The sequence below is a fragment of the Monopterus albus genome, unplaced genomic scaffold (genome assembly GCF_001952655.1).
Source record: "Monopterus albus unplaced genomic scaffold, M_albus_1.0 scaffold13.1, whole genome shotgun sequence".
Classification (NCBI taxonomy): Eukaryota; Metazoa; Chordata; class Actinopteri; order Synbranchiformes; family Synbranchidae; genus Monopterus; species Monopterus albus.
This window is the reverse complement of record NW_018127893.1, coordinates 12,249-20,445: the sequence shown is the minus strand read 5'-3', so window position 1 is coordinate 20,445 and position 8,197 is coordinate 12,249. Positions and strand designations below refer to the sequence as shown.

Here is an 8,197-nt window from a genome sequence, read left to right as displayed (position 1 = left end):
AACTGAGGCCAGCACTGGGCTGGTAGGCAAACATATGTGGTGGCATATGGTGCTATCTGGTGGTATTGGTTAAGTATAAATTAACAATAACACCACATACTGTCAGCACAAGCTTTTCAAAACTAGAGCTATGCTATGACACAGAAATGAGTTGTACCTCACTGTGTTTGTTCATCCATCAAACACCATCGAGATGCGTTGGCCCAACCTCCACAAAGAAACTCAAAACCACCACACCAAATATCCTCATCATGCTGGTTTAAAACTGAAGCTGGTCCTCACAAACACAGCACACACTCTCTCCGAGGTCTCAAATCCTCTGCTGGCCCCTACTGGTCTCAACTCAGCACTGCAGAAACCTGCTGCTGCTCATAAAACCTACTCTCCCTCTAGTCTTTTCAGCAAAGAGGGTCTAGTGAGACCCAAAACAAATTGACAACATAAACCCCTCCTTCCTGCTCTCTGCCCTTTTTTTCTGTTTCCTGAAGCTATGACGTAAACTAGGGATGCCTGGTTGAGACAAACTGTACGAAACACAGCATCCAGACTGAAGCTAGCATTAGTTGGCTAACAGTAAATGTGCCAGTCCAGTAGGACACTCTGGTTACTGCTGACGTGACACAAAGCTCCAGTTACTCCCAAATTAAAATGATAATTCAACACAAAGGTAAAATCCTGACCATGCTACGTGGCTAACGCTACCAAAACAAACAGGTTAGCTTTAGATGCCAACACATTCAGAAGGAAGAACGCTACATCTGACATTAATAACTAGAGCTTTTAAAATTAACCATTCATCCTCTGTAACAGTTTGAACTCACCACTCTCTCGTGTGAAAGTGCAACAACTGACTGATGAAGCCAGCAATGTCTTACATTCCACATCTGAAAAGAGCTTATGATCCTGGATAAGCAGGTTTACAGGATCAGGACTCTGATGATCCCTGGTCCTGATACCTAAAACATAAAGAATAAAAGCACTCGGAGAAACAAAGATGATCCAACATCAAAAGATTTATTCACACATTAGATCCATGATAACTAGAAACCAACAACAGTTTGTTGCCTGATGAACATAAAATCAGCTCATAAGACTAGAAACTGGGCTTTACTGAGATGGTGCGGAGCTCTGCTGTAATTGATACAAACACATCATGTGAGTTGGTCACATGATGTATAAAACCGTAAACATTCCAACTTTAAAATGCTAATTTTTTTTTTTTGTTTTGAAAATGTAAAGTCTAGAGTCCAGTGATATGGGGTCAGGACAGGTTGGTAAGTGAGAGGTAGTTCAGTTCTGATTTGGTGTTCAGGATGATTAACAGGGTCACACAAAGTCCAGAGTGTCTGGAGTACAGAGTCTAGTGTTTTACATCTAGATTCCCAATTTTCAGTATCCAGACTAAAGATCTGTGTCAAACATTCAGAGCTTTAAGTTTTGAGTTCAGACCCCAGACTTTAAAGTCTAGATTCATGAGTCCAGAATCTAAAGTCCACAGCTTAAGGTGTTCTGAAATAGTCTAAAGTGCCGAGGGTTTAAAGTCTAGAAGTCCAGAGTGCTTAGAATCTGCAATCCAGAGTCCAGAGTGTAGAGTCACACATCCTGAATGAGTCTACAATTCAAAATTCAAGTATTCAAAGATGAAAATCCAAAGTGTCTAAGGTCCAGAGTTAAGATGTACAATCTAGAGTTTAGGGTCCAAATCTAGAGTGCCCAGAGTCCAGGATCCTAGTCTAGAGACCAAAGTCCAGAGTTTAATGTCCACAGCCCAGAGCCTAGAGTTCACAAATCAAAGACTGGAGTCCAGAGTATAAACACACTCTAGGCCAGAACTGAAGGGTCTCAATTTGAACAGTAAATGTCCCCACTGCCTCCTACCTGCTCCTGGGGTTCTGACCTCTGGTTTTGGTTAAAAGTCAGTTTGTCAAGAGAGGAGAGAAACCTGCCAGAGACTCCTGCAGGATTAACGGAGTCAGGACTGGGAGACTGGGTCCTGGACAGATTCTACAGGGTCCAGGGCTGGTTCTGCAGGTTTCTGAAGTGGTTCTAGAAGTTCTGGACTTAGTTTTCGAGTCTCAGCGATGAGTCGTTTGACGCCGACCATCCACTGGCTGACCTCAGTCACATGATCAACCATAAGAGAGCGATGAATCTCATCAGCTGAGTCCCAGTGACCCGCCTGCAACTCTGAGAGACAGACAGGTAATCAGACAAGCAGGCAGAAGGACAGATGGTGACACAGACAGGCAGGTGTTCAATCAACAGGTACGTGATGAGACAGGTACCTTGAACCAGGGTGTCCATGCGCCTCTGGACAGGTAGACTCAGTTTTCCTGACTTCCAGCTGTCCTCCAGGAGGTGGAGCCTCTTTGCCACATCATTACACACCTGATCCTGCACACAGGTCAAAGGTCACAGTCCATCATCGTCTGAATCACAGACACATTAAAAGACAGTTCTAGTTTATTTCACCCTGGTGTGTTTCCCATAAATGTGTCCACTGTGACTCAAGTTTCCATCTACCTTTAAAAACCTGAGTGAAAATGCCTGGATAAAAATCTTGAAATATCTCTGAAAGACTAGAAGGTTGAGTATCCAAACTCTAGACTCCAAATTCTAGAGTTCAGCATTCAGTCTAGTCTCATCAAAGATCTAAAATCCAGTGTCAAGAGTAAGGAGTTTAGAGTCACTGCAGTCTATCTGTGATATGGTTCAGCACTTTTATCCCTTTTTAAATCTGTTTTGCATGAAGGAGTTAAAGAGCAGAACTCCTACAGCCCCAGACGAGGGAGGTGCTCTTTGTACGTCGCTAAACAGATCCCAGCTCAAATGAGCAGTCCTAGATTTTCTAACGCCAGCTAAGGTTATCAGGATATTTCTGTTCCTCAACCCCCACCTCTAATGCGGGTTAGAAAAGCTGGATTCAATCATCCAAGATAAGTGTATGCTCTCGTGGTCAGTGACTAGAATGGTGTGCCATGAGGCAGGTTCAGCTGTGCCGTGGGATTCTGTGACAACCATACATTGCAGTATACAACAGTACAAAAAGTTATGAATGCATTTTTAATTTACTCTATCAGTACTCATTTCCCAAGACAGAGGCAAATCCCACAACCTAAAACAACCACCTCCAGAAAAGAGAGAAAGAACTGTCAGTAGACAGTATCATGAAAGCTGCCTGTCTTATGGCTTCAGCTTGACCGCTGATGTCAACAGCCCTCAGCCCAAGCGCGTCATCTGTCAGGGGCAGTTAACTAATGCTGATGTGGTGCTAAAGAGGCACTCGGAAACCAAACATCCTATCTAAAAGAGACGTGGCCTAAGAACACGATCTGCACCAGAGGCAGCGAGACTGTTTGTGTGAAACTGTCTGATAAGGTGACGGAGGCAAGTTAAATGCTAGTGGAGCTTATCACAAAGTAGACGAAACCTCACACAGTAGCAGAGACACTTGTCCTCCCCGCTTGCAAAATGCAGGTGTCATGCTCGGTCCAGATGCCGCACAGATGTGCTCTCTTCAATAGCACAAAGGATGAAAAAGTCTTCAAGCACTGACACACGTGTCTCACTGGCTTGTAAGTGGGAAACGATATTTAGAAACGCAAATGTTATAATGCTGAATCAAATTTAAGTTACATTTAAAATGTTTTCTTTTCAACTCAGTGTCAACCAGTTTTCATTCTCAATGCATCTCTTTTCTTTACAGTTTTAGAATAAAGGTTTTTTTCCAACTCAGTACATACTCTTCCTGCTCCAAGACCCTTTAAATCTGTCTTATTTACATTGAATAAGCCTGAGAACTAACCTGTTCCCAAGCAGGTGTGAGATTATGGACATGTTACTATGACAACAGGTCCCTCAAGAATTTTGAAGAACCAAGAAATCCAGGATAATGCGAAATTATCAACAAAATTATCCAGCTAACTTGTTAATCAATGTATGAAGAAGACTCCCCTGAAGGATTTAAACTCACTTTAACCGTTTGTCTGCAGGCAGCCAGCGCTCGACTCAGCACCAACACCACGCCCTCCACTGCAGGCTCACTCTCTGACTGGCTGCTGTTGGCCTCAACCTGACTTCTAATTGGTCCTAGAGGGGGAGGGGGTGTGGTCATGTATCCAGGTGGTGGAGGACCTGTGAGGAGTTCAGAGGTTTAGACATTGTCTCTGGTTCTTCTTTTGGTCAGGATGACCTGCTTTTATTTTTGTTCCTTACCTGGATGTGGAGTGGGTGGTGTGACACCACATGGGGGTGGGGCCAGAGGGTTGGAAGGTAGAGGCATAGGGGGCGGGGCTCCTGCACCTAAGGAGCAACCAGAAAACAGATGTTTTGATGCTTTACTGGTCAAGTTAGATTGTAGAGAGAAGTTTTATTGTATTTTGATTCAATTCACACAAACATTTAGTCGATAAAAAGATTATTCAAACAATCAAGAAAATAATCAGCAGATTAATTACCCCTGCATTTTTTATCTTCACTTGTTTATTCAGGCATTTCGTTTCATTTATCACCACCTGTATGTTAATCACTGGGGTCACAGTTAAAGATGGTGTCGTGATGGACTGCATTATATCCACAGGTGTTCTTAATACTTTGACCCCACATGTATGTAAAAGGACAGAAAGACACAAACACCTCTGACCATAATGCAGCACAGCAGCACTCAGTGAAGGACTAGACTCTGTGGATCAACAGGAGGTGTCGAGTATCAGCAAGGTAGCAGGTGTTTTCTTACCTGAAGCAGGAGGGACTGCTCTCTTGTTCAGGAGGTTCCTCTGTGGTCCGCGGGCCATCTGAAGGCCATACGAGAACTGAGGGGGGTCATTCCAACCTCGCTCCTGGTTACCTGCACAGAGACGGGTTCAAAGGTTCAAGACTTTGGGAAACAGACAGAGTGGCTGGCAGAGACCTGGAATACAATCCAACTGGTAGTCCTGCTGCTGGCTTACAAACTCATCGGTGCTGAGCTCTGACACATCTGGACCGCTGCCTTGCACTGCGGTCCACAGCACAACATCGACCTCAAGCAGCTGGTCTGTCAGAAGACAGGCTGGTGTTCAGGCTGTTAACCTTCTTCTTCAAACTGTCTTTTCTTAGAAAGAATCATTTTTAGGAATAATCCCTGTCACTGTAGAGAAGGAGCTGTTCATCAACTCAAAATAATCCCTGTCACTGTGGAGAAGGAGCTGTTCATCAACTCAAAATGAAAGATAATAAAAAGCGATATGTAACAACAACAAAATAAAATTGTTTTAAAAACTGTCACACACAGTCTTGAATACTGTGGGACCTTAGTGACTGTTCTATATTGTTACTGCATGCATGATGATTATTATGAATCCACTGTGCCTGATGTTTGTTTGTTTTGTATGAATTTGTATAGGTTGTGTGTATAGAATCTCAATATCATTTGCTTTTAATTTATATAGTTCATATAATCATGGAATCACTGTAGCTACTTTTCCCCATGGAACCCAGGACTCACTAAAACCTGACTTCATAATCTTTATTCTGAGTGAAACCGATACCTGGGTCAGAGATATTTAACTGTAAAACGCAAGCGAGTCCAACTAAACTCAGCATGGATTTTTGCCCTCTTTCTTATTCGGGACAACGTCACTTCAATCATGTATGCTTTGTCCCTAAATGCTGCATTTAGATCACAAACGTACTACTGCTGCTGATGAGCAACACCTTCTGATGTAACAGCGGAGTTCCTTTACACCACCACATAACATACACTTGACTGCTATAGTGCTGCTGAGGAAATAGTCTTAGCGAAAACAACCGCTGCAAATTTACATTTACACGTATTTAACTTTTACCTAAATATTAATGGGACAATTGACTTCATAGATTTGTGAATGATGTTCCTGCACCCGTTCTTGTCAATGTGACTTCATTCTCACAGGATCAAAGCAGACGAAATATGGAGTTAGCCGTTATCCTTACAGCACGAAAAATCATTCGCAGCTTCATTACCATTAATGCCAGTTTTATTAGCTTTATTAAAGACTGTCGGGAGCTTTTAAGTAAAGGTAATCTCACCCGGTTTAATGTACATGTCCTCCATGTTGGATTCCGCTGTGTCAATCAGCTAACTTCTTAACGTCGAGGAAGCTAAACTAACGACTAAGCTAAGATAATTTAAAACGCTAAAGATTTTAGGTAAACTCGGGTTTAAAATAATACTTAATTTAACAGTCATATAAGCCGTTGTATGAACTTTCTTCTTCTTATGTTGCTTATTGTCGGTTTGCAAACCTTGTATGAACTTTACGGCGTTTAGTTTACGTGAGTTGAATCCGTGTCAAGAAGTTAAAGAAACACTCCACTCTAAAACTTCCGCATAAATTTCACAATAAGACTACCCAGAAATGTAATTATTCCAAACTCTTTATCAAGGGCGTGGGTTGGATTGATAGGGACAAATCCCCTGTCCCCCATCAGCCTGCTCTGCTTCTCTCGGCTGTTGTTGCTCCCTACATACAACATACATCGTTTTCATGGGGTTTGCAGCCTGCCCATAATGCTAAGTGATTTTGGTGACACTACTGTCTAACAGTGAATTAATGTAATATTTTTTCCCAATAAAAATTCCCCCAAATTACGAAGAAACATATTTTCCCCAAGGGTTGTTGCATAACCAGCAGACGGCCACTGATCTGGGGAGTAATTTTAGTAACACTACACTGGGTAGAGTAAAGTTACTGAATATTGTACTTTGTAGACGGTCCCCGATTTGCCTCACAGCCGCTGCACACTGAGACCAGTGTTGTTTGTCTGGAGCAGAGGACGACTCAGTTTGATGGAAATGAACTTGTAGCTTGTTGTCGAAACAAAGAGGCTTCGTTTGTATTTTAGCAATATTTCACTACTGAACCAGAAGCTTCGAATCTGTAAATGTCCTTCCAACTTTACCGAAGTCAGCCACTGAAACACACTGTTGTCAGCGCACTGACCGACAGCTACCGCCTCCGTGTCTGAGAACAAATGTGACATTTGGTGTAACGTGAACTTTGGGTCATCGCCTCCTTTTCAGTAGGCTAGGCACATCGTAATGATCTAATCTGACTTCGCTCCAAACCTAATGTACATGGGTTTGCTCAAATATTGGTAGAGACCGTCCATACGGAAAACTACGCCCTTGTTTTTTATTATAATTTTCATTCACGTAATATTTTGTATATACATTATTGTATTGCTAAATCTCCAGACTAATATAAAATATCAACAAACCTTTAAGTAAAGGCAACTACAGCACTTTTTTAAAAAGCAATTGTGCTTTTACTTTGACTTTCTGTAAATTTTCTGAGCTTTACATGCGCCCTACCGAAAAACTTTTCCGGACACGTGGCCACTTTGCCACGCCTACTCTGACGTCATGTGGACAACGTCAGGTGAAACATGTTGGATATGGATGATGACATCCTTTTATCGTTTCTTTTTTGTGCTAAAGTCATAATGTGTATCTCGCTTTGTTTTAGTATTTAATGCAGAAAAACGATGATCAACAGAAACTTGATTAAATTCATTGACATTTTCCATCCATTGTGTCAGGAAATCTCTCTTCAGGACATTTCATACAGACTACACCTCTAAACATATATATATATACATATACTGAAGAAATATTCCCTTTAGTGAAATATATCATCATGTCATGGCCTGGCTCCAAGCAGGGGAGTGCGGCATACAATCTAACACATTTTGGTTTTTGAGAAACAATTAAAAAATATTATTACACAAGCAACATACACATCTGCTACAAATGAACATGAGCTTTATTTGTAGCACCTCGTGTTCTTGTACACTCCTACTGAAAAAGATGCGGTGTTACAACTTGACCTATGTGTGGGGTCAAAAGTAACAGACAGAGAGTTGGTTGTAACACTGGCTAGAAAAGTCTGAAAGTCTGAAATGGTGAAAACAAAATTCATTCAATATAATTCTATGTTTTACCAAACAAGGATGTTTCCCAACCATACTGCATTTTATAATATTGATCTATAGGACAGACAGACTGATCAATTGATAGGTCCCCCCTTACATGTGAAATTATACATGAATGTGACATGAGACTGTGCATCAAACAATAAAAATTTTATTTTCTCTCCTTAAGGTAGGACAGCAAATAAAAATAACACCATGGGTAAAATATGGATCGTTTCCAAATAAATAGCTCCTTGTCATTGTT

The 8,197-nt window shown here is 41.6% G+C and overlaps 1 protein-coding gene across 4 annotated transcripts; it reads right to left on the bottom strand.

Moving 5' to 3' along the window:
- Positions 1 to 1,210: 1,210 nt before the first annotated feature.
- sra1 (steroid receptor RNA activator 1) lies at positions 1,211 to 6,872 on the bottom strand. 4 transcript variants are annotated; one of them, XM_020591219.1, is made up of 7 exons: positions 6,049 to 6,454; positions 4,950 to 5,092; positions 4,736 to 4,846; positions 4,216 to 4,302; positions 3,974 to 4,134; positions 2,286 to 2,394; positions 1,211 to 2,187 (listed from the first exon to the last, which is right to left on the bottom strand). In XM_020591219.1, exons 3-7 carry the CDS (start codon positions 4,791 to 4,793, stop codon positions 1,973 to 1,975), a joined length of 630 nt encoding a protein of 209 aa, XP_020446875.1. In that variant the 5' UTR covers positions 4,794 to 4,846; positions 4,950 to 5,092; positions 6,049 to 6,454; the 3' UTR covers positions 1,211 to 1,972. The 4 variants fall into 4 exon arrangements, with proteins under 4 accessions (XP_020446875.1, XP_020446877.1, XP_020446876.1 ...); XM_020591221.1 differs by lacking the exons at positions 4,950 to 5,092; positions 6,049 to 6,454 and adding an exon at positions 6,752 to 6,872; XM_020591220.1 differs by lacking the exon at positions 4,950 to 5,092 and having other exon boundaries at positions 6,265 to 6,454.
- Positions 6,873 to 8,197: the final 1,325 nt, after the last annotated feature.